At 49.7% G+C, this 25,602-nt stretch overlaps 6 protein-coding genes across 6 annotated transcripts; 3 read left to right on the top strand and 3 right to left on the bottom strand.

Annotated features, from left to right (window-relative positions):
* Nucleotides 1-1,029: 1,029 nt before the first annotated feature.
* On the bottom strand, nucleotides 1,030-2,561 carry LOC144710851 (transcription regulator/ zinc ion binding protein). The gene is made up of 3 exons (XM_078584681.1): nucleotides 2,377-2,561; nucleotides 1,625-2,290; nucleotides 1,030-1,555 (listed from the first exon to the last, which is right to left on the bottom strand). The coding sequence occupies exons 1-3, from the start codon at nucleotides 2,524-2,526 to the stop codon at nucleotides 1,208-1,210; spliced, it is 1,164 nt and encodes a 387-aa protein (XP_078440807.1). The 5' UTR covers nucleotides 2,527-2,561; the 3' UTR covers nucleotides 1,030-1,207.
* Nucleotides 2,562-2,646: 85 nt separating this feature from the next.
* LOC144711373 (Pentatricopeptide repeat (PPR) superfamily protein) lies at nucleotides 2,647-4,995 on the top strand. The gene has a single exon (XM_078585365.1). The coding sequence runs from the start codon at nucleotides 2,647-2,649 to the stop codon at nucleotides 4,993-4,995; it is 2,349 nt and encodes a 782-aa protein (XP_078441491.1).
* A 24-nt stretch (nucleotides 4,996-5,019) lies between these two features.
* Nucleotides 5,020-9,476, bottom strand: EMB1967 (Forkhead-associated (FHA) domain-containing protein). The gene is made up of 6 exons (XM_078584680.1): nucleotides 9,232-9,476; nucleotides 5,947-7,821; nucleotides 5,812-5,869; nucleotides 5,582-5,730; nucleotides 5,420-5,506; nucleotides 5,020-5,326 (listed from the first exon to the last, which is right to left on the bottom strand). Exons 1-6 carry the CDS (start codon nucleotides 9,298-9,300, stop codon nucleotides 5,081-5,083), a joined length of 2,484 nt encoding a protein of 827 aa, XP_078440806.1. The 5' UTR covers nucleotides 9,301-9,476; the 3' UTR covers nucleotides 5,020-5,080.
* Nucleotides 9,477-14,036: 4,560 nt separating this feature from the next.
* Nucleotides 14,037-16,028, top strand: LOC144711119 (pentatricopeptide repeat-containing protein At3g14730-like). The gene has a single exon (XM_078585042.1). It carries the CDS (start codon nucleotides 14,171-14,173, stop codon nucleotides 16,010-16,012), a length of 1,842 nt encoding a protein of 613 aa, XP_078441168.1. The 5' UTR covers nucleotides 14,037-14,170; the 3' UTR covers nucleotides 16,013-16,028.
* Nucleotides 16,029-16,045: 17 nt separating this feature from the next.
* AAR3 (defective in cullin neddylation protein (DUF298)) lies at nucleotides 16,046-18,562 on the bottom strand. The gene is made up of 9 exons (XM_078585043.1): nucleotides 18,405-18,562; nucleotides 18,129-18,213; nucleotides 17,545-17,596; nucleotides 17,380-17,455; nucleotides 17,195-17,277; nucleotides 17,016-17,112; nucleotides 16,860-16,905; nucleotides 16,449-16,540; nucleotides 16,046-16,379 (listed from the first exon to the last, which is right to left on the bottom strand). The coding sequence occupies exons 1-9, from the start codon at nucleotides 18,451-18,453 to the stop codon at nucleotides 16,177-16,179; spliced, it is 783 nt and encodes a 260-aa protein (XP_078441169.1). The 5' UTR covers nucleotides 18,454-18,562; the 3' UTR covers nucleotides 16,046-16,176.
* A 384-nt stretch (nucleotides 18,563-18,946) lies between these two features.
* On the top strand, nucleotides 18,947-19,707 carry LOC144711298 (protein DMP9-like). Its single transcript, XM_078585244.1, has one exon. It carries the CDS (start codon nucleotides 19,045-19,047, stop codon nucleotides 19,630-19,632), a length of 588 nt encoding a protein of 195 aa, XP_078441370.1. The 5' UTR covers nucleotides 18,947-19,044; the 3' UTR covers nucleotides 19,633-19,707.
* The last annotated feature ends 5,895 nt before the right edge of the window (nucleotides 19,708-25,602 follow it).

Raw genomic sequence — 25,602 nt, 5'->3', positions numbered from 1 at the left:
GGATGCCCAAAGTTCGACCTTTTTTGCATCAAAGGCCAGGCAATCCTTTCTGCGAGGGAGTTGGACACTGAAGAATTAGTGATGGTAATCTGCAGATATTGGTCCTCTTTATACAATTTAATAGATCAGATTTTTATTAAATCCTACCATTGACCATAAGAGCCCAAATGATTAAATGATATCTTACTCTATCTGTTCCGGGGCAAGATCTTCTTCCTCCGAACTTCGATTCGTTTCTTTCAGTGAAATTGGCAGCGTGAATACTATATGGTCCGTAGATCATTGTAATGTTTGAATGACAATATACTGCCACCACCTATAAAAGACTCTGTTACGAAGGCCAACCACAGTCAACAAATAAGATTGCGAAGTCCAACTCTTTGGTATGATCAGACCTCACTTGATCCAGTTCGTATGCAAATTATGCATCATGGCAAAAGACTCTGACAATATATCTTTGGTTTATGATTTGTTGGAGAGTCAGAATATAATTCATGTAGAACCATCAAGCGTGGTGAGAACTTATTTGTGGCCAGCATGACTATGAATGTGGTATAGTCTCCAAATACGCATCTATTTAGGCATCTCCAGAGAAACATGCATCCAATATTTGATCCTTGTCCAAGATAATCGACGAGAATAAAACTCTTTGAAAACATGACCCCTTTTTGCGAGATAGAGAACTAAAAGTGCCTCATAAGATGAGCGGCGCATTGTCAAGGAGAATCCTTCTGCGTACCAGAAGTCTAATGAGTGGATAACTTTGTCATCGTGTTTCCAACATTTAGATTACCCCAATTGTCGGTCGACAAACAATAGAGCCAGGTTTGATAATTATGGAAGATGAAGAACTATTTTCAACCCTGATAACAGCCACGTTTGGAAAGTCTGAATATTCATAATTTGATAGAAAGCTCAAGAAACAATCAACTTTCCCTAGTTCCTCGCCCAAAGCTGAATATAGACCCTTATTCACAACACTATCTGAAACTTGGTTAGCTAAAACACTCACTGAATGTCCCAGACATATCGTTACCCCTGACTTGGAATGCTCTTTTGTGACAATCAAGCAGCTGTTCATGTTACATTTTCATGAAAAACAAAACAAATCAAGGTATATACCATCATATCTTAAGACATCATCAAACTTTTTTTCTCCAAGTAATCAAGCAATCAAATGGACTGACCTTGGATCATGCTCTGGTCCTCAGTCCGGAGTGAGGCCAGCGTTCTCGTCGCTGGAGCTGTGCTGCACCCGTCCGGTAATCTCCAGGCAGAAGCCGTTCGAGAATCTCTGACGCGGCCTCCCCGTCTTCGCAGGCGGCGGCGCCGCCGCCTCCACGTAGACGGGCCGCATCGTCGCCGCCGGGTTGGGAGTTATCCTCTGGTTCTCGAGCGGCCTCAAAATCCTCTGCTCCGACAAGAGCTCCGACGCCCCTTGTTCGTGCGCCACCACCTTGCGCCCGAGCAGGTCGAAGGTGACCACGAGCTTCCCCCGCCGCCGCTCCTCTTCTTCTTCCTTCTCCTTTAGCTTCCTTGCCAGGGCCTCCCTCTCCTGCAGCCCCACTGCCATTGAATAAACCGCACAGGGAACAGAAGAGAGAGACAAGGGGGGGGACGGGACCTGATTGGAGAGCCAGGAATTGCCCTCGAATTCGTAGTAGTCGCTCTGGTCGTCGATGACGGTGGTGCGGGCGGCGGAGTTGCGGTCGTATTCCACCAGCCGCTTCGTGAAGGCCTCGGCGCTGGCCTCGGCGGCCGACGGCGGCGGCACCAGCGAGCCCTCTAGCCCGGCGTAGGTGCTCCCCTCGCGCAGCACGAGGGCGCCGCAGAAGCCGCACGGACCCTCGCCCTCCTGCTCGCAGACGATCTTGCCGCAGCTCAAGCAGTTGCTCACCAGGCCGTGGCGGCGCGCCTGGCAGTCGCAGGGGCTCCCCTGCTTGAACACCACCGCCCCTCTCGCAGCCTCCGCCAGAGACACCGCGACTTTCCCCCCCTTCTTCCTCCTCGCTCCTTTGGAAGAGGTCACCGGACCTTCCGCAGACTTCTCCTCCTTGTGCCCTTGACCCAGACCAGAGGGCGCCCTTGAACTAGGAGCCTTCTTCTCCGCCGGGGGTCTCGCCGGCTTCTTGCTCTGCGCGTAATTGTCATGCGCGGAGGGCTTAACGTAGCGCTGGAGCGCCGGCGGTTGTTCGGCGGCTGCGGCGCCATCGCCGCTCGAGTCCAGGAAGCCCCTCCGCTGCAAGTACTCCCGGATCAGGTCTCCGCTGGCCTCCGGGCCGACGATGTTCTGAAAATTCCGAGGGAAAAAGCACAGGGTGACCTTCTTTCCGCCATTGAAGAAGAGTCGCGATTAATTGAAGGATCGATGTATACGGTGAGGTATTCGCGGGCGTCCTCTGGCGGCGCGAGTTCGCAGTAGGAGACGAGACCGGAGACGACGTCGGCGTCGAGCTGCAGCCCGGTCTGAACCCTCCCGGCGAGATCCAGCAGCGCCGCCTCCAGCCACTCCCCCGAGGCCCCCATCTCTCTCGATTTTGAGAAATAAATAACCCCGACTTGGAACTTGTAAAGATTGCCCTTTTATGGGGAGGGGAAGCAAAGGCCTGCTTCGGTCCGAATCGATCGGGCTCTCGACGCCGTCCGATGGGCCGCGCGCTTCGGCCCAAGCACGTCGTGGCGGCGATCCGATGCCAGACGGACCCGCTGCGCGCCCTCGAGGTGTTCGACGCGGTGGCCCGCGAGGATGGGTTCGCCCACACGCCGGCCACCTTCGCGGCCATGGCGGGCAAGTTGGCCCGGCACGCCCGGTTCGCCGAGATGGAGAGGGTGCTCGCCGACATGCGCGCCGGCTGCGGCGGCGACCGGACGGAGGCGGCCTACGTCTGCGCCATACGAGGCTACGGCCGCGCGGGCCGGGTCCACGACGCGGCGGACGCGTTCGAGAGGCTGGACTTGTTCGGGGTGGCGCCGTCGGCCGCGTCCTACAACGCCGTCATGGGCGTGCTGGTGGAGCACGGCTTTCCGGACCAGGCCCACAAGGTGTACCTGCGGATGCTCCACGCCGGCGTCGTCCCCGACCACGCCACCTTCGCCGTCCGGATCAAGGCCTTCTGCCGGACCCGCCGCCCCCTCGCCGCCGTCCGCCTGCTCCGCGCCATGCCCGACCCCACCGCCGCCGCCTTCTGCTTCGCCGTCGCCGCCCTCTACGAGGCCTCCCTCCGCGCCGAGGCCTCCGTCCTGTTCGACGATATGCTCCGTCTCGGCCTCTCCCCCGCCATCGTCGACTTCAACAAGCTCGCCCACGCCCTGTGCAATCTCCCCGGCGGCGGCTTGGCGGAGGCCGCGCGGCTGCTGGGAAAGGTGCTCCGGCGCGGGGGCGCCGCCCCCAACGGGTTCACCTTCAACATCTTCCTGCGCGGGATGTGCGCGGAGGGGAGGGCGGGCGAGGCCACGGCCTGGCTCGAGCGGCGCGCGCAAGAGGAGGGCGCCGACGTTGTGGCGTTCAACACGGTAATGGCGGGGCTGTGCCGGAGCTCGCGCGCGGAGGAGGCGGCTGGGCTCCTGCGCCGGATGACCAACGCTGGGTGCTTCCCGGACAGCTTCAGCTACAACACGGTCATCGACGGGCTCTGCCGGGCGGGAAACGTGGCGGCGGCGCGGCGGCTCCTGCGCGACGCGGCGTTCAGGGGCTTCGTCCCCGACCGCTTCACCGTGGGCTCCCTCGTCCACGGGCTGTGTCTCGAGGGCGACCTCGCCGGCGCGGCGGCCGCGCTCCGCGAGGCGGCCGCGGCGGGGGTGCGGCCGGACGCGGCGGTCTGCAACGCGCTGATCCGGGGGCTGTGCCGTCAAAGAGGCGGCGCCGGGCTCGCGCAGGCGCTGGAGCTGTCGGCGGAGATGGCCGAGGCGGGCAGCGCCGACGCCTGGACCTACAACACGGTGGTGCACGGGCTGTGCCGCGCGGGCCGGGTGGCCGAGGCGCGGGCGCTGGTTGACGCGGCGACGGCGGAGGGGCACTTTCTCCCCGACGCCTTCACTTTCAACGCGATCGTCGACGGGCTGTGCCGCGGGCGGCCGCGCCGGCTGGACGAGGCCCTGGAGCTGGTGCGCCGCATGTGGACCGCCCACGGCGTGCGCCCCGACGCCGTCACCTTCAACTGCGTGCTCGACGCGCTCGGCAAGGCCGGCAGGGCCGCCGAGGTCGAGCGCGCCTTCCACGACATGGCCGCCGCCGGCTGCGCCCCCACGGTCGTCACCTGCAACATCCTCATCCACGCGCTCTGCACCACCCGCCGCGCCGCCGACGCCGCCCGCCTCCTAGCCAGGATGCGGGGCCAGGCCGCCACCGCCCACCCGCACGGCGAGTCCGAGCCGCCGCTGCCACCGCCGGACGCCGTCAGCTTCGGGACGGTTATCCACGGGCTGTGCGCCGCCGGTGAGCTCAAGGAGGCGATGGGGCTGTTCAGGGAGATGGAGCGGGACGGGCACCCCCTCACCGCCGCCACCTACAATTTACTCATCGCCGGGTTCGGCCGCCAGCTGCAGCCGCGCTCCGCCGTCGAGCTCTTCGCCGAAATGCAGCGGCGAGGCTGCCCGCCCGACGCGTTCACCTTCCGTGAGCTCGTCGCGGGCTTCTGCCGAGCCGGGGACGCCGCCGGCGCGCTGGAGCTGGTCCGGAGGATGATGGCGGAGGCCGCAGCCCTCGCACGCGCGCCCGCCATGGCCGCCACCTTCGGCCGGGTTATCGACGCCCTCTGCGCCGACCATCGCACAGCCGACGCCGTCGACCTCGTCGTTGACATGGCCGGCAGCGGCGCCGCTCCGCCCACCGCCGCCGCCGCCATCTTCGACGCCGAGAAGCGCGTCGCCGCCGCGCCGAAGATCCTCGTGGAAGAGCTCCTCCGAAACGGCCACATCACCTACCACGCCTACGAGCTCCTCTACGACGGCGTCCGGGCCAGGAAGCACGCCACAGCAAGAAGAAGACGGTCGTGACGAGGAAGATGATGATCAGGGTGATGAGGATGACGATGATGATGAAGGGATCATTATCATGGGCCAATCAAGCCGGTTGGGTCTTTCAGGCGGCGACCAAGGAGAAGCTCGGATTCTGCTCTTTCGCCCGGCACGTGTTAGTTGTCACGTACCGAGAGATGGCGGCGGGGCAGACCTCGAAGACGAACTTCATTCCCCGAATCTCGATCAGGGATCCGGAGTTGAGGCCGACCTGTTTCCCCGGGGCCAGCTCCATACCGCTGATCAAGATGGGAAACTTGCCCGTGTTCTTCAGATGGAACCCTCCCTGCTCGTCCATCTTCATCATCGCCTTCAAACCATCACCCCCAAAACAAAAACCCATATCATAAGACGATGCCCCATGCACAAAGAAAGAAAGACTAAGCCTTGACAAGCTCCATACCTGGCGCCGAGATATCTTATTCGCGGGGCCTTCTCTCTTCAAATCGATGTCCACGTGAATATCTTCCGTAGCTCTTCCCAGCGAGACCTGTACGAATCTCAACATCATGATCACCGTCCATCTTGGGTAGTATGAACATCGGATGAGGCACTGAAAAGTCACCTCTGGCTTTCTAATGTAATGCCTCAAACGACGGCCGTACAACACTGCGAGCGCACCGCGAGAGGCGATCGATCTCTGCAGGTTGGAGCGCGCGCTCTTCTCTAATCTCATCAGCGTCTTCTTCGACTCCAAGAACTGGTACCTCGACACTGACAATGTGACCAAAAAAAATTATTTTAAGAAAAATGTACAGCAAAAGAAATCAAGAGGACATGGGTGTTGATTTCTACCTTCTCTGGTAAACCGACTCGACTCGTGGTCGGAGAATGCAAGGTCCATGTCGAGTATCTGCCACAAGAGAGAATTAAAGTTAAATAAAAGAATCTGCAGAATCCGTAAATAAAATCAGAAGAGCAGAAACAAACCAAAGATTCAACGTCAGAAAAGTGGGGGACTTCATCGTCGCTGTCGGAGGATATGTCATCGATGTCGGAGGTGGAGTAATTCTGACACGGGTCGCCGCCAAAGTCGCCTTCCCCGCCGCCACCCATCTCTCCGGGAAACGACGCCCATCTCTGCGACGGGCCTCCGCCGTCCGTCGCGCGATCAGATTTCGCACGATCCGAGGGCAGATCATCGCGCAGCTTCTCCCCTTGAAATTCTTCCTTGGGCCTGATCAAATGGCCGCCGATTTCACTTGGGCCCGACGACTGCACGAACTTTTCGCCGGATTCCATTCCGTGGGGCTCCGTCTTAACCTTGAAATCGGCGGCGTTGAGACGCTTCAATCCGGCACTTTTGGCATGATGCATTTGAACCAACTGATTCTGACAAGGAATTTCATCCCCCGCACCGAACCGCGACACTTCCGAATTGCCAGAACTCGCTTCCGGCTCCTGTTTCTTCGAGACGGATGGGCGGACTTCGTTCGGGAGAATGATGTCGTCATTGCAGGGAATGTCCGGGTCCTCGGTGTTCAAAGTGCAGATCATAGGTCCTTCTAGAAACCCACGAAAAGAAGAGTCTTTCATCTTCTCTGCAGAGGAATCTTCTGGGGCGACGGAGGGCTGCTCGTCAACGTTGGATGGTGCTAAGCAAACTTGTTCTTCTCTAAAATCTGGGTCTCTCCGGCCCCCTGAGAATTCATGCAGCACTCCCTCTGCCATGATCGCTTCAATGTCTTTAGATCCTGGGGCTTGCGGGTAGGCCGGCTCGTGGTGAATATCGGCTGGACAAGCTGAGAAGATTGCGTTTAGTGTTTCTAGGCAAGGCCCGTCCATTATGTCCTTGCCCTCCTCGTTGAGAAGAAACAGCTCCTCGTCTTCATGCGCAAAGTCCAGCGAGAGACTCACGAAATCACTGTCTGCAATCATAGCGGAGCCATTCAGCACGGCCATGCCCATCTCATCGGGCAGTTGATCTTCCGGAAGCGTTTTCCTGGGATCTGAGCCTGACACGTTCATGACGGGACTTGACCGCGGACCATCTTCATCAAAATTCGAGCCCAAGGGAAGAGTTGACCCGGGGTCGATTCCTCCCCATAGCGTCATTGACATGAGCGGGGACGGAAACCCAAGATTTTGCAGAGACCCGCTGCTGCTATCAGAAACCTCCGGGTTCAGATTAGGGTTGGGGTTAGGCTCCCCTCCAAAGCTGGACGGAGAGGGCTTCTTTTCGACGGTGTGAGCTTCTTGGGGACTTCCCGTAGAATGGACAACGCCGTTCACCACCTCTTTGTCCAGGGATACGGCTGCGACATCCCCAAATTCGAACAAAGCGCCGGCCGCGGCGATGACTTCGTCAGCTCTGAATAAGTCTTGCTCGTCGCCGTGATGGGTTGGGCTAAATTCAAACTTGTGCGCCTCGTATCTAGCCGAAGCATCAGGGTCTGTCGGATTGTCACCGTCGGGTTCGCTGAAGGATTTTGAGGCCTCTGGGCAACCGTCCTTACCGCCGAAGTCTGTAGCAGCGGCCTGCGGTTCAAGAAAATCCACTTCTGGGTTGTTATAGTGACCGCTGCTGCGTATCCTCTTTCGCATTGCATAGTACAGGCTCCGCACGCGGCTGCTTTTTCTCTTTCCTGGAAGCCATTCTCTACTTCTCACACCACAGATTTTCCCTGATTTGAGACTTCCGGGAAGGCAAGCGTCCACGCTCGAGGTCATCATATAAGCCGAGGCTTCCATGGCCATGTCTTCATCGTAGAGGATGTGACGCCACCTTTCTTTCAATTCTCTTATGGTGAATCGGCGCGAAAATTCTACTGCGCCCTTGGCAAGAGACTCCAGGGACGCACCCGCCTGCAGCGAAACAAAATCAAACAAATTAACTTCGAGTAAAATTAACCGGAAGAACAAAGCAATTGAAGCACACTAAAACAGGGTTCTCTTAAGGAGCCTAGTCGGTCATCATCTTCGAACAATGCAAACATAAAGGCCCATGTCTTTTACTCGTCGTCATCCCGTCCGAGAGTCGTCTACTATATAAAATTAGATAATTCCGACTGCATGTTAATAACTTTGATATTAGAACAATGAGGCCCACCGTTCTACTGGTAATCGGTAGACCTCAAAGTAAGAACTGAAGGGTTTATAGAAGTTGAAACTCGGGAGAAAACTAGGACGTTGATAAAAAACTAAAAATAAAAGACTCACGAAGAGACGATTACAACCGAGGAGGTCATGACTCGGACATGGAATAAGATGATGATGTCCGCAAACTTTTATAACTCACCCTCCACGTCTGCCACTCTATGGTGAGACAGAGATACAGCTAATAATTCAAACGATGTAACATCACACAGCACACAAGGGACAAAGGATACGGGATGAAGATGCAAACCAAATAATCCAAAGAAAAAAAAAAGTTGAATAAAGACATCGTGTGCATATTCACAACACACGATTAAGTGCTGGCCACAGTGGGCCTTGCATCAAGTGTTGTCATTTTTCAAAGCAACACAACTATTTTTAAGGTTTCAGGGCCAAGCACCGCAGGTAATGAGAGCTTTTTTTTTCGTGAATTTAGCATAAAAAGTTGGTCAGCATCTTGAGTGAGTTCCGTAAATCTTATGACATTAACTAGGATGATCCCCGTCTTTCACAGGTTGCTCTTATTTTCAAGGACAGAAACAAGATTTCTATTGAAGGAATAATAAGTCTAACGCAATTCAATTTCTTCTCACTGGAGGAGAACCATTCATTGATCCTCGGAGACAGTCAGTCTGCGTCGGGCCAAAGATATCCAGGAAGAAATCAATAATAAAGTTAAATGGACCTCAAGAGAATAAACGTCACAAGCAGCCTCTTAAGACCTATCACAAGAAAAAACGAATTTCCTCCAAACTCCGGGAGCCGAGGATACATGAGAAACTCCGAATTACAACAAGGAACCACGATTAACAGGATGAATATGGAATCCCTGATTCTCTCCCAGTTACTATTATTGAGCAGCCTCGTTCCAAACATGCCCCAAAACAAAGAAGAACGCCTAGACGAGAAATAAGAGTCACAGCATGCATCATAAATCAGACATCCGCCGAGCGTGAGAGGCCCAGGGAGAACAACATAAAATGTCAGTATCAAATTAAATCCGAAAGACGCGTCGAGAACAGCGGCAAAATCCTCTCGGTTCACTGAGATCATTCCATTCCATTCAAAACAGATTACAAAAACAAAAGCAAACGCAAGGGAGAACAGAGACGGCGTTACCTCCACAGCGTTCTTGAGCAGCACATCGTCGTCCGGCGTCCAACGAGCCACCGGCGCCGTCGCTCCCATCGGCGCATCAAAAACTTCGGTTCTTCCTCCGATTCGGCGTCCGCAGGAGGATGAGAATCGGAAATTCCGAGTTTGCGACACTCGAGTCGATGCCTCTGAATTGGGGATTTCCGCCTCGCCTCTCAAATCTCGAGTCTCGAGTCTCGAGTCTCGAGTCTCGAGTCTCGAATCCCGGGTTGCTCCAAGTTTGAAGTCTCTTAGCAGGCCCCCCCCCTCCGCGGGTCCACCATGGCCCAGTAAGCCCAGGCGTCTACACGTGGCCAAAACTCCACACAGGAGACACTTAAGCAATAACGTGAATAAACGGTTGTGCTTTGTCAATTACCTGCGAGCTCATAATTCTTTGAATTGTAAATAATATTGCATTGGATGTTGAAAATATTCATAATTATAATTGATTAGTTGAGATAGGTCTTGGGTTCTAAGCCTTGGTTCAACCATGGAAAAAATGGTTTCCATGATGCGGAAGCGTGTTATTGATTCTTTATCGATCTATAAAATCAATATATCATGTATACTTTATGGGAAACATGTTTCACCCTTGACCTGCTCACTTTGAGATCATTTTGAAACCTTTCATATGCCCCGCCTCTAGAAGTATCCACATGATCATATTGCTCTTAGATCCCCACCGCTTATTCTTCAACTCTCCTTGAAAATCTTGAAGATTTTCTCACCGCGAAGACACTCTCCTTGGTTGTGTAGAGAATAGATCAGAGTGAAGAAAGAGGGGCTTTCAATTCTGGCTGGCTTAGGTGCTTGAAATGAGTGACCCTTCATAATTTAAATTTACTTGAATTTTTTCTCAAAAATCCCATAAATTAAAATATATTGACCAATGCCCCTGTGATCTAATGCATGTGACCCTCTATGACCATGTATGATTCTGGTTAATAATTTTAGTGGCCCAGTGACAACTATTGACCAACTTTATTAATTAATTATATCAACATATGGATTAATTAACTAAAGATCAATTGAACCCAATCGATAGGTTAAGTTTCCAGCTCGTGAGTTGTCAAGCTACGTCTCGAATTTACTATGTCATCACTATGACATTGCATGTATGTCACTATGTCATTAGATTAATTCACTATGTCATTGCATGTATGTCACTATGTCATTAAATTAATTCACTCTGTCATTGCATATATGTCACTATGTCATTAAATTAATTCACCATGTCATTACATGTATTCATGAGTTTCATTATAAACATCACACTAGAATAATAATGAACATAATATTTTATACAATGAATACTTCAATAGTATCATTCTTGAGATTATTGAGTTCTATGGCCTTGAATTTGACGAAATAAAAGTGATTCGTGTACCGTAAGACTTGAAAAGTAATGACGGCGACATTCAAAACCTAATGATCAAAGGACATATGCATAGATCAGATCCATGATTTCTCGATTCCTCAAGTGAGATGTTTTGAGATTCTCAAGCGTGCAACCTCTAAAAATGTCCACATGATCGCTAACATGTCAAATCTTCTCCATTCTCTTGAAGAGCCCTGGTCATGCGTCACCGCCATCATTATGTTGTCTTGATTACATCATCGATGGATATGAATCAATGGGAGGAGGGAGAAGAAAGGGAAGTGCCTTGAAAAATTCTAGATTGGGTGAACTTTTTTTATGGTCTTCCCTTATATATACTTGACTTGATTTTTTCATAAACCCCCAAACTTTAAGTGTTTATATGGATATCCAAAAGACCCCTTGTATGTGACCCTTGTGGCCCATGCATTAGTCTTGTTAATGACTCCAATGGCCCAATAAATTTTATTGGTATTTAAGGCGAATGAAATATATCATCATATTTATTAATTAATGAAATATACATTTAATCTGATTTATAGGTATAGTGTTCAGACTGTGGTGTACAAAGATATACATGATGCTCTCAAAGACATAAATGAGTCTACTATCTCACTAATCAAACTTTCTCCCATCAGTTGCCATGTGTGTAGAGTCCCTCGTCAACTTGATGATTCTAGGATGACTTCGGGTATGGTCAAGTATCAATGTTAGAACTCTTCCTTTATCTATCTCCTCTTATGTTGGGGGAGGATGATCCCATATTGACCACTCAATCATCCTCATGAAATTGTTGTTGCACCCAAACTAAGACTATTCATATTTACATGATTAGGGGATCATATATCATAGTAAAAGTACAACCATCCATCAACAACACAAATTTGGTGTCTCAAGTCTAAGGACCACTTGCACAACCGTGACACGAATCAACTTGATTAACTGTATGGTATAACCCTATTCAGGTTTTTGTCTATGTTAATTTAATGAACTCTTTCTGCTATATAGCATCCATTATCAATCTTTAGTTTCTTCACACTAGTAGTTATGGGACCGATCATACTCATCGTACAAAGTGGGTCAATTTAGCGACACTACATCTGGCTAATTTGATGTCCTTTTTGGTTATCATTAAAATAATAATATTAATAACGCATACTTAAAATACAAGTGATCTCTGGATTATGATCTCATCATAAATGACTAAGTTGTATCGTGTAGTCTTTGACTTCATCACATGCATCACAAGTGCATTATACTTAATACATCGTATTAATGAACAATGAACGGGATGTGGAATGTGTTACTGGCTTGCCTGCCACATATAGTTCCGTCAAGGATAAGAGAAGATAGCTCAAGGAATACGACGAGATAAAGTCCTTATCCAAGGAAGTGGAACATTAGTACATCAATACTTACTCGAATATTTGATTGTAATCTGCCCAAGATTGTCAAGCGAATGAGGACTATAAGCATATTGTAATTAATGATAGAAAGGTTACATCTGATTCGTGACTTTCTCACTCGCTCATACCAAAATTTATGTATATTTTTCCATAGTGAAACAATAGTGGAACAAGTCAAGACTGAAGTAAGACATTTCAAAACTGAATACTGATTCATACTTTATTATCTCTTAGGCATTCAACACCATATACAGACTATATATTTGACTAATTACTCCTGGCATGGCCACCGAGAGGTTTGCTTCTAAAAATGTCTGGGTGGCAGGGAGAATTGCAATCAAGTTTTATGTGGAAATAGAAACAGAATCTCGCATAATACTTGGAAATCATGATGGTGATTAAAGGGGATAATCTTTGGCAGTGTAGGGTAGGTACTAGGGTTCGCTTGTCTCAATATAGGTATCCGATTATGATATCGGGATGCATGCTGTATTGGATACTGAAAATTAAATTTTCGGTGTCCATTTTTTCTGATATCCAGATATCGGATATCGATTCCGGATATCGGTTGCTACAGTAACGATATTTGATATCGGTATCCGCCTCGATGTCGTCATCTGCCTCCGTCTCTAGAGGAGAATGACGATATTGGATATTGGATTTGGATATCGAATTTTGATATCCAACTTAGAGAGATTATATGAAAATATAACTAATCCATCACTGTGCACCTATTTAAATGGATCACCGCGCACATGGGGCAGTCGGAGAGATCTTTGATTTATAAAGTTGCCCTTTTAATATATAAAGTTGTTAAACTCCAAATCCTGTTATCCCATATGGAAGAAAATAGAACATTTTAGTTGTATTTTTTGGACAAGTAATATTTTAATATGTTACGTCTATAAAGGCTTTAAAATATAGTTACTAATTAGTTAAAATATTATTATATGATTTAAAGTGTACTCTACCTTGGTTCATATATACAACGCAAGAGTTTTAATTTCTTCCACACGGGATAACAGGATTTGAGTTTGCTGTTAAACTCCAAATCCTGTTATCCCACATGGAAGAAAAAAAAAGATTTAGCTGTATATATTAGTCGAGGTGGAAAATACATCAAAAGTGTACTGCGATGATATACAAAAACCATTGTAAGTGATGATAAATATCAATTTTTAATGTCGATACCGGATATCGATATCCAGATACCGGTTCAGATATCCTGACATCGGAATCCGAATTCCGGTATCCGATACACGCTTCGCCTTACCCCTCCGATATTCGTCAAGACCTAAAGGATGGATATCGACCGATATCCGATATCAGACATCGTCTCGGATTTTTTCCGGGTATTAGATATCAGTTGTCCGATATTGGATATTAGATGGATATCAGTTGGACAATCACTAGGAGGCACTTATCAAGATCTTAACTTTAATGCTTCTTGGAATAAGACGACGAGCCAATACGAATATTCGAGAATAATTGAATGACTATAGAGCGGAAGTAGACATGGTCGTTCTGTTTTCTTTGTGCGAATTGGTGCGAATTGAGCGTTCTGTTCGGATTTCCGAACAGAACAAAATCAAATTCGAACAGAACATCGCACAGACCCGTGTGCGGTTCGCTTTGTGCAAATTGTGCGAATTTTGTGCGAATTTTGAACACTGCGAATTTTGTTCGGATTGTGCGAATTTTGTTCGAATGGTGCGAATTTTTTTCAAATTGTGCGAATGTGCGAATTTGTGTGAATTTTGTTCGAATTGTGCGAATTTTGTTCGGATCTTGCGAATTGTTCGAACATCTGTTCTTATTTTCGCACAAAAAAGAACAGACCCCCTGTGCGAATTTTTGTTCGTTTCAAAAGAACAGAACAGAACGACCATGTCTACGCGGAAGACAGCTAAAAAAATAATTAACACATAGTAAAGTGGTCTACTGAACGAGCAGAGTTAAGAGAAAGAAAATAGTTGGCCAAAAAAATAACGCTTTGAATGAGTGAGTCAGGCCGAAGGTTCTATCTAGGAATGCCAATTGGGGAAGTAGAAGTGATGATGCAGTCGCTACTACTTCCCTGGTCGGCGGCATCTGCCGAGACCACCTGTGCGTCGGCCATGAATCGCTCTCTTCCTCGATGATCGCCCGGCGGCTGCTCTCGTTGCTGCGGCGGCCATATGACAATGCATGGCGGCGCAGTCACATTCGGAGAGCCCACTTCCTGGACGGCCCGGGCGCCTGCGTGGCGGCTCTCCAAGCGTGCGCCTCCCGCCGGGCAGTCTCCACGGGCGTCGCCGTCCACGCCTGCGCCATCACCAGAGGCTTTCTCCTCCTGTCCCCGTCCCTCGTCACCGCCCTCATCTCCTTCTACTCCAAGTGCGCCCTCCCTGCCGACGCCCTCGCCGTCTTCCGCCGGCTCCCCGGCGGCGCCGCCAACCTCTTCCAGTGGAACTCCGCCATCGCCGCGATGACCGCCAACGGCCAGCCCCGTGAGGCCGTTCTCCTCTTCCGCGAGATGGGCGCTGCCGGCCTCGCCCCCGACGAGTTCACCTTCCCCTGCGTCATCACCGCTTGCGCGGACCTCTTCCTCGCCGCTGGCCGAGGCCGCTCCCTCGAGCTCAGGAGCCTGCACTGCCGCCTCGCCAAGACGGGTTTGCGCGCCGACGTCTTCGTCTCCAGCGCCCTCGTGCACGGCTACATGAAGACCGCGGATTCCGTGGACTACGCCCTCAGGGTGTTCGACCAATTGCCTGAGAGAGACGTGGTGCTATGGAATTCAATGGTCAACGGGCTCGCCCAGAGCGGCCGCCCCGAAGAGGCTCTCCGCCTCTTCCAGAGGATGGCGGCTGACGGGGTCGCCCCGAGCAAGTTCACCATCACCGGCGTCGTCTCCGTGTTTGCCGCCCTGGCTGACCTCGGCGGTGGCCAGGCCGCGCATGCGCTCGCGGAGAAGACCGGCCTTGCCGCTGCCGACGTTGCCGTCCCCAATTCTCTGATCGACCTCTATGGCAAGTGCGGCGCTGCCAAGGAGGCGGCTGTGGTCTTCGACGCCATGCCGGAGAGGGACCTTCTCTCCTGGAATTCCATGATCGCCGCTCTGGTGCAAGGCGGCGATCACGGCGGCGCCCTCAGACTCTTCTATCGGATGAGGCAGGATGGGCCAGCACTGCCCGACGCCGTCACAGCCTCTGCCGTGCTGCCGGCCTGCGCCCACGCGGCGGCACTGCTGTGGGGGCGCGAGATCCACAGCTATCTCGTCGTCAGCGGCCTGCTGCGGTGGCGGAATGGCGGCGACATCTTCCTGCACAACGCCGTCATGGACATGTACGCCAAGTGTGGGAGTGCCGACGAGGCGATGGCCGTCTTTGAGGGGATGCCGGCCAAAGATGTGGCTTCTTGGAACATCCTCATTGGTGGGTATGCGGCGAAGGATCCGCCGGCGGCGCTGCGGACCTTCTCGCGAATGTGCGGGGAGGCGGCGGCTGCGCCGGACGAGGTGACCTTCGTGGTGGTGCTCTCGGCCTGCAGCCGTGGCGGGCTCGTCGCCGAGGGGAGAGAGCTGCTGCGGCGAATGCAACCCGAGTTCGGGGTGCAACCCACAGTCGAGCATGTGGCATGCGCAGTGGACATGCTGGGCCGAGCCGGGCTGCTGGAGGAGGCTCGGGAGCTCGCCGCCGCCGAGCCGGCAGGGTCGAGCCCAGTGGTGTGGCGGGGGCTGCTCTCGGCTTGCCAGATGCACGGCAAGACAGAGCTGGCGGCGGCAGCGGCGGAGCGGGCGGTGAAGATGGAGCCAGAGCACAGTGGGAGCTTTGTTCTGCTCTCGAATGCCTTCAGCTCTGCCGGCCGCCACCGCGAGGTGACTGCAATTAGAACCGCCATGCGCGGCCGCCTCCTGAGGAAGACGCCCGGCTGCAGCTGGATCGAGCTCAACCCCCCCTCCCATGCACGAGTAGAATTCCTGCCCAGCGCTGAAAAATAACAGCAATTCCCGTTAAGCCCTGCTGATCGCATCTCATCAAAATCGCATCTCATCAAAATCGCATCTCATCAAAATCGCATCTCATGGCCCCGATATCGAGCACGTTCGTTGGAATCCACCAAAGGGATGGATACACGTGGCGCGCCCAGAGTCGGCCACCTGGATTATATGAAGGAAAGCCCGCTGGAGGTGCCGAGCTGGAGGAAGAGGTGGCCGTCGAGGAGCTTGGAGATGTTGTCTTCTGCGGCGCAGGTCATCGTCTCGCCGGCGAGGCTCGCCATGCGGGGGCGCTTCAGTTCGCTCTCGGTCTTGGCGTCCGTCTCCCCTCCCACGCTCTTTCTCTTTGATCCAGGCAGCAGATTCAGCCCTGCGAGAACAGGATTGAAGTCGAGGTATAAAATACAGACGAGATTGGGGAGAAGGGGTTATGACTTACCACTAAACGAGCCGGCGATGTTTAGCCGTTCCTCCATGGCGTCGGAGCAATCACCCGGATCTCTCGTACCGCAGCTGCTCATCTTATTGATCCTGAAACGTCATTGGAGATTAGCTTGTTTAACTGGCCGGATCATATTCTAGAAGAGGTGGACATCGAATTGAACCCCAAGAGAAATCACGGAGGCACCTTTCGGGTGTAAAAATAGGCACTAAATCATGGGTTATTCGACTGGGTTAAGAAACTAGACAATGAATCATGGATGATGTCAAACTGGGTACCAAAACCGAACAATAAATCATGTGTTATCAGTGTGGCTCAATAAGCAAGGTAATAAATCAGAGTGGGTTAAGAAGCTAGGCTGTAATCATGGGTTATCAAACTGACTCAAGAAACTAGGCAATAACTCACCTGTACATATGGTCCACAAAATCGTCGATGAGGACTGGCCAAGCACCTGCGTCAAAAGAGCAGAATCACTTTAATATGGCCCTCTGGGTCTTCTGGAAGACACATGATATGGCGCATCATGATCCCAATGTAGCACAAGAAAGAGAAATTGAATACCTTCCGAGTCGTAGCCATCAAGATCCTCATTCACGCATCTGCTAAAACCCAAGAGCTGCTGCCATGTGTCGAAGGATATATTATGGCGCTGATGCTTCTGCAAGCAGACAAGAAATATGAGAAATCAATAAAATGAATAAAAAATGTCGTGGCATTCTTCTTCCGGGAAGATGGCACACCTCAACAAAATCACACCACTGATTCAGCAACCGAAATCTCCCTGGAAGAATCAGCCTCCATGCAGTTACTGCCTTGCGCACGCCTGATTGTTCAATAAAATAAATAAAAATGAGACTACATAGTTCAATTTTGAGAACCAAATTGCATCGTAGTTATGGCAATGAGACTTTTGAGAAGTTCATACTGATATTCTTCTGGCCATTTTCACGACAGAGGAAGAACACAAAGTCATAGAACCAGGTAAACTGAATCGATTCCACCTTCAAAAATATAGTCATGCACCCAATGAATATAAGGAAAAAGAGAATCTACATTCATGTAACTGAAAAAATGTTGGATAGAAGCTTACGGAAAAGTTGAGGTGGGCCATGAGATTCCTCAGATCATCAAAAATCATATCGCTGCAGATGGAGAAAGCTTTCCAATAATGAAAAGTTGAACAAGGCATTATGTGATACGATTAATTCTATTCAGAGTAATGAATAAATAAAGATAAATTGGGCGTAATTTGATTCTGCGGGCTATCTGCTTCGCAACTTATGAACGCGTATACTGTTGTCGACTAAGAACAGGAGGAAAGAAGATCGAAACAGAATTTAATGTAATTTTTTCTGCAATATTCGTTTTTCGATTGAAGATAAACCCGGAAACCAGAGCAGACGACAGGGATTGGTCACGGTCGCAGTGGAGATCTCGTGGATTAATCGCAACCGAAAGCGAAGACATAACGAATGAATGTTACAGTTAGAGGGACCTTAGCAAACTAGAATTGACAAAGAACTTTTCGAGGCAACCGATGAAAGAAATCATGAACAAAAAAACAACGTTAAGAAAACAAAACTGTATGATCAGGCGACAAGCAAGGCAAACGACCCGCCAGCCAAAAAAGCCGTTGTTATAGACATTACACAAGAGCCGACAAATACAAATTACCTATGATTTCCTCTGGTCTCCAAGAACTGCGCCAGAATATTTTGAGCATCCTTTGAAGAGCGATGATCATTCGACGACATGACGTCTGGTCCCAAGAGAAAATCCGTCAAAAACTTAAACTCATTCAAAAGCTCAAAAAACAAAGAAATCCACAAATCATCAAACATCACCCCCATTGAAAAAAAGAAAGAGAGAGATGAAAAAGACATCAAACGCAAAATTTATGTGATCGAAAGCAAACGCAAACCATATAACAAGAGGAACAACGCCGCTCACCGCAATATCTAGCGTAAATCTGATAGATGCCACCGCCGGCGAGCTCCATTGTAGACAACCCCAGCCCTCCTCCCTCCCCCCCTCTTCGTATCTTTGTCAGATTCACGAGCGAGCGAGAGAGAGAGAAAGAGAGGGAATCAGTAGAAAACGGAGAGTTAAAGCCGGCTGCGAGTTTACCGTTTCTCGCAACCCCCCTATTCCGGCCAAAATATGGGCCAAATCACAATCCAAAACCAGGCTCATTAGGCCCATCAAGCCCATTAAGCTCATTAGGCCCATTAAGCGGCGATCATACAGTTAAGTAGTTAACGCCGTCGTCTCGACGTCTCTTCACTCTCTTGGGAGGGAACAGTTGCTACGTCGGGTAGTTGCCAATTTTTGAAAGGAAGGGGGGGTTGCATTACTTATGAGAGTACGCATGCATCGCTCAGTTCATCTCCCGGCGAGCGAAGATCAAAGAAGAGAGAGAGAGAGAGGTTAAGAGAGAGATAGAGAGAGGTTAAGAGAGAGAGAGAGAGAGAGAGAGAGAGAGAGAGAGAGAGAGAGATAGAGAGAGGTTAAGAGAGAGAGATAGAGAGAGGTTAAGAGAGAGAGATAGAGAGAGAGAGAGAGGTTAAGAGAGAGAGAGAGAGAGAGAGCGATGGAAGGGGGGACTGGCGGCGAGGCGGCGGAGACGCGGCGGCGGAGGGGGACGGCGGCGGTGGCGAAGGGGGTGCAGAAGACGCTGTCGAAGACGTCGATGCTGGTGAACTTTCTGCCGACGGGAACGCTGCTGACGTTCGAGATGCTGCTGCCGTCGGCGTCGGGGGACGGGACGTGCAGCCCCGTCCGGACGACGATGATCAACGCCCTGCTGTGCCTCTGCGCCGCGTCCTGCTTCCTCTTCCACTTCACCGACAGCTTCCGCGCCGCGGACGGCACTGTCTACTACGGCCTCGTCACGCCGCGCGGCCTCTCCCTGTTCAAGACCGGGCTCGGCGTGGCCGTGCCGGACGACGCCCGATTTCGCATGGGGCTCGTGGACCTGGTCCACGCCGCCCTGTCCGTGCTCGTCTTCGCCGCCATCGCCCTCTCCGACAAGCGCGTGACCGACTGCCTGCTCCCCGGCCGCCAGAAGGAGATGGACGAGCTCATGGAGAGCTTCCCGCTCATGGTCGGCGTCGTCTGCAGCGGCCTCTTCCTCATCTTCCCCAACACCCGCTACGGCATCGGCTGCATGGCCGCCTGACCCACCTCACCACCCGCTCTCTTCTCCAACCCTAGTCTACTTTCAGCGTTTGTTCCCTGTCATCTATTGTCTGCTTTCAATGTAGTTTATGCCTGGTGGGAAATCAGGGCTCACCCAATCTATATCTATACTCCTATAATAGGAATTGGTGTACCCTTCTGGCCTCTGATTGGCTGAAAAGAGAGCGAGAGAGTGAGAGAGCCCCCTCCCCACCGTCGTCCCGCCCTCCTCCCCCCGCGTCCCGTGCCCCCTAACCGCCACCGCCCCGCCCTCCTCCCCCGGCCTCCTGTGCCCCCTCCCCGCCGCCGCCACCCCCCTTCCCCGCCACCCGTGCCCCCTCTCCGCCGCCCGCACTCCCCCTCCCCCAGACGCCTGCGACCCCTCCGCGCCGTCGCCCCGCCCTCCTCCCCCGGCCGCCCGCGTCCCCTCCATGCCGCCCGTGCCCCCTCCCAGTTACTGTGAAGGTTGGGAGGAGCTATCTGCCGGAGGGGAGACGCCGCAAATGGTCTCTTTTGGGGGCGGTGGAGAAGTCGCCAGTGGTCGTTTCCGACGCCGTCCATCGTCGGCCATTGAAGGCGGAGAGAGAGATTGGTTTCACCATGGATTGACATAGTTTACAATAATTGAAATATTAATGATCGAATGCATCACAAATTTATATCCAATAATTGCTTTATAATCTTCCGCCTTTCACAAACAAAAATATTTAATTAGTTAAGCAAACTTAGATGTTATCAGATCAAAGAATACAATATTTTCAATAAATATAAAGCATTATATCTTAAATGAGTTTATTTGAAATGATATCTTAACATTAATACGAATAATTGCAATTCATATAACTGATTTAATTCACAATAATTGGAACATTAATGATCGAATGCATCAGAGCTTTATGCATATATGATTTATCTTAGTAACGATTTAGATATAAATCATTCTTCTTGAAATGGGTTTATCTGAAAGCAGACATTAACATTAATATGAAAATTTCAAATCATATAACTGATTTAATGTACAATAATTGGAACATTAATGACCGAAGGGCGGCCAGCGGCCTAGGGCGCGGCTGCCGGGGTGAAGGACAGTAGCCAAGGGCACGGGCGACTTAGGCACAGGGCGGCGGCCAAGGGGCGCAGGCGGCTGGGGTGTAGGGCGGTGGCCAAGGGCGTGGGCGGTCTGGATGCAGGGCAGCAATCACGGTGCGTGGGTGGCCGAGGGCGCTGGGCGCGGGCTGCCGGGGCACAGGGCGGTGGCCAAGGACGCGGACGTGGCGACGATCAGCGGCGGCAGCGACCGGAACGGGAGTGGAGAGGGCTAGGGCAAATCTTCCATGAAGAAAACTTCAATTCTTGAAAATAAATTCACCAAGTGTATCGTGCAACATTGGCCTACATATAGGCATTAGAGGAAAGAGAAAATATGAGAAATAAGATAAAATAGACGACGTGTTATTGTGTCACGTCAAAGGGCAGTTCTGGATCTGGCGTTGATGACGTGTCATGATGCGTGACGTGTTGTGTGTAAGTGGAGACGCGTCTAATGCCGGCGCGTTGACTTGATCGTTATCAGGGCGGTTCTGCAGTTGATGTTGGCGACGAGTTAGGATGCATGACATCTCGGATGACGGTGGCGGCGCGTCCGAAGATGGTGCATCGACGTCGTCGCCACCAATTCCCCCGGGGTTAGAAAAACTTGACTTTGTCGAGTTGTTGACAGGAAGCTCTAGTGGTGCCATCAGGTCTAGACGAAGGCGAGCCAAGTCCGCTTCTGTGATCCATGTGTCGTCTGTCGATGGTTTGCCCTGCCAATGAACAAGAAACTTCCGCACCGTCCTACCCTTGGTGAAAGTGATTACCTCATCAAGTAAAGCCTCGATGTTCTCTTGCCAGTCGGAAGGTAATGAAAGAGGAGTGGACAAGTCAAACTCGCTCACCGGAAGGTCCATGGGTAGGGATTGGTCATTAGATGAGAGATGTGGGGCTTTATATGCAACCAAATCCAAAATATTGAAAGTAGTGCTTATCCCCCATGTAGAGGGTATACCGACGGCATAGGCATTTTCCCCAACTCGCTTGAGGATCGGGAATGGCTCGGCACTACGAGCATGAAGCTTGGTAGCCCCCTAGGGAGAAAATCTCTCCGGCCTTACCCTCACCATCACAATATCACCTTCATTAATTTTGCGAAAATGACGGCGTAAATCTGTGGTATTTTTGTATGATGCGTTGCTACTCATGATGCGCTGATGAATGTCCTCATGCAGACTCCTAATATGATTTGCGAATGATTGGCCATTGTTTGAGACTCTAGCATGTGGCAACATGGGTATTAAGTCGGTAGGCTTACGAGGTTGGTGACCATGAACAATTTCAAAATGACTCATGCTAGTGGTACGATTGACAGATGCATTGTAGGCAAACTCGGTGCGCGGAATGATAGTATCCCAAGATTTGAGGTTGTCCCCAACCAATGATCGTAATAGATTGCCGAGGCTTCTATTAACGACTTCAGTCTGACCGTCAGTTTGGGGATGAAAAATCGTAGAAAATTTGAGTTTCGTCCCTAAGAGATGCCAAAGGGTCTTCCAAAAGTAGCTAGTGAATTTGACATACCTGTCGAATACTATACTTTTTGGAAGACCATGCAGGTAGACAACTTCATTAAAATAAATTTGAGCGACATGAGAAGCATTTGAAGTTTTTATAGCATGGAATGAAATGAGCCATTTTAGAAAAACAATCTACGACAACCATGATGGAATCATAACGTTTAAGAGTTTTGGGAAGCCCTAGAACAAAGTCGATGTTCACGTCATCCCAAGGTCTATGAGGGACTGGGAGGGGAACATATAGTCCGATATTTTGTTTTACCTGTTTAGCAAGAGCACATACGCGACACTTGGATACTATATTTGCTACATCTCATTTAAGTGAAGGCCAAAAGAATTTATACTCGACGGATGTGATCGTCTTATCACGGCCAAAGTGACCGCTTAGGCCTCCAGCGTGTGTTTCCCAAACAAGGAAATCTCTAAGTGATGTTTGTGGGATGCATAGCCGACGATCGTAGAAAAGGAATCCATCTTCTAGGATATAATCCTGGCTTTGTGGAGTAGGATGTTTTCCCAAGGATTGAATGATGGGTGCAAAGTCGGGGCAATTTACATAAAGGTCCTTTATCTTATCGAAACCAATCACCTCAATCTTCATGACGTTCAAAAGGTGGACTCGTCTACTTAATGCATCGGCGACCCGATTCTCGATGCCTCTCTTATGCTTTAGGACAAAAGTATACGACTAGATGTACTCAACCCAACGAGCATGCATAGGATTTAACTTCTGCTGGGAATGTAAGTATTTCAAGGCTTCATGGTCAAAGTAAAGAACGAATTCTTTCGAAAGCAGGTAGTATCGCCAATGGCGAAGTGACGAAACAATGGCATTGAATTCTTTATCATAAGTAGAGTATTTGAGCTTGGCATCATTCAACTTTTCACTAAAGAATGCAATGAGATGATTCTCCTGACTCAACACTCCTCCTATTCCTAATCCCAACGCATCACAAGCAATCTCAAATACTTTATTAAAATCGGGTAAACGTGGATGGGAGCTTGTGTCATCTTAAGCTTTATATCGTCATCAGATTTCTGTGCTAATGCGGTCCACTCAAAATGAATACCCTTTAGGCATTCGGTCACGGGTGCCATAATGGTACTAAAGCTAGAAATGAAGCATCGATAGAAGGTCGCTAAACCATAGAAACTACGAACATCATGGACATTTCTAGGAGTTGGCCATTGCGTTATGGTGACTATTTTTGCTGGATCTACGGATACACCTTGTACCTATAAGATAAAGCCAAGGAATGAGGCATGATAAACTAGAAACAAACATTTCTTTCGATGGGCATATAGCTGTTCGGCCTTTAGAACTTCACATAGTAGGCATAGGTGGTGGACATGATCGTTCGTGGATTTACTATAAATGAGTATATCATCAAAATAAACCACAACAAAATTTCCTATGAATGGCCTAAGGATGTGGTTCATCAATCGCTGGAAGGTAATAGGAGCATTTGACAAGCCAAAAGGCATGACTTTCCAGTCATATAAGCCATCCTTGATTTTAAATGCGGTTTTCCACTCATCTCCACGATGGATTCGGACTTGATGATAACCACTCTTTAGATCAATTTTTGAGAAAATCTTTGAACCAGCCATCATATCGAACATAGCATCAATGCGAGGGATTGGAAACCTATACCGAACGGTGATCTTATTAATGGCCCTACTATCAATACACATGCGCCAACTCCCATCCTTTTTGGGAGCCAACAATGCAGGTACGATGCAAGGGCTAAGGCTCTCCTAAATAAATCCCTTGTCCAATAGCTCTTGGACTTGATGCTGAAGTTCCTTATATTGTGTGGGATCCATATGGTAATGGGGAAGATTTAGCAAGGATGATCCGGGAATGAAATCAATGGCATGCTGAATTTCACGCATAGGTGGTAGATCATTGGGTAAATCCTTGGGGAAGACGCTCTCAAATTCAGCTCGTAATTGGGAAACCTCCGGTGGTGGGGGTGTGAAATTTTCAGAGGAATGATCGGGGATCATGGCTAGACAAATAGACATCTCACTATCTATCTCCTTCTGAAATTGACGCCCATTGAGAATACAGAGACCTAATGACGCAGGTTTCGGTGAAGGTCTCTTAGGGTTATGGGTACAAGGGTGACCTGTAATTTTCTTACCATGATAGATGAATGAGCAAGTGTTACTCCTACAGAAAATGTGTACGTCATTATCATATAGCCAAGGGCGACCAAGGATAATGCTGTCCACTTTCATGGGTAACACATCACACAATACTTCTTCCTCGTATGATTGAACTTTGAGAGGAAGGAGGTAAACATTCTAAAGTCCCAGCTTTCCAGTTACTTGATTGGATGATGGCACACACTGCATCTTCACAATACCCTTGTCCATCTTCTCCCAAATAAAGTGTGTACCTATCTCAACATGTTTGGTAGGATCATATTGAACGTGATTGCGGGCAATGTCAATAGCAGACCTGCTGTCACAATGTAGTATGACTGAATTTACTTGGGTATAATATAAATCTGTAAGGATTCCCTTGATTTACAAAGCTTCACAAATCCCTTTGGCAAATGCTCAGAATTCTGCTTCTGCAGTGGACCCTAGCAACCACATCTTGCTTCTCCAAGTTACCAAACTCCCTCCAATGAATGAGCAATATCCTGATGTTGATTTCTGGTCCATAGTTTGCATCAATGTACACATCTAGAGAAATGTGACCAGGGCAACATGGTTTCCATGATGCGGAAGCGTGTTTTCAATTCTCAATCAATCTATTAAATCAATACATCATACGTGTTTTCAATTCAACTTGTTCCACCCTTGACTTTTCCACTCTGAGATTGTACCATAGCTGTTCACGCGCCCAACTAAAAGTATCAATGCCATCACCTTGCTCTTGGATCTCCACTTCTTCTTCTTTAACTCTTCTTGACAATCTTGAAGATCTTCATACCATGAAGACACTCTCCTTTTTTGAGTGGAGAATAGAACAACGTGGAGAAAGGGGGCTCTCAATTCAGGCTGCCCTACGTGCTTGAAATGAGTGCCCCTTCCCTATTTATATTTTACTTAATTTTGTTTCAAAAACTCCATAAATTAAAATATATTCACCAATGGCCCTATAATCTTATGTGTGTGACCCTCTAAGTCATGTATCATTGTAGTTAATAACTTGAGTGGCCCAATAGCAATTGTTGACCAATATTACGAATTAACTATATCAACATATAGATTAATTACATAAAGATCAATTTAACCCAAACGATGGGTTAAATTTCTAGCCCGTAGGTCGTGCTCTAGAAGATACTGAATAGTATTTGTACTCTCTCATGCAACATTTGCCATCATCAATTAAGATATGTGTA

Source organism: Wolffia australiana, chromosome 13 (genome assembly GCF_029677425.1).
Source record: "Wolffia australiana isolate 7733 chromosome 13, ASM2967742v1".
Classification (NCBI taxonomy): Eukaryota; Viridiplantae; Streptophyta; class Magnoliopsida; order Alismatales; family Araceae; genus Wolffia; species Wolffia australiana.
Note: the sequence above shows the minus strand (reverse complement) of the source record. Positions and strands in the feature narration are given on the sequence as shown.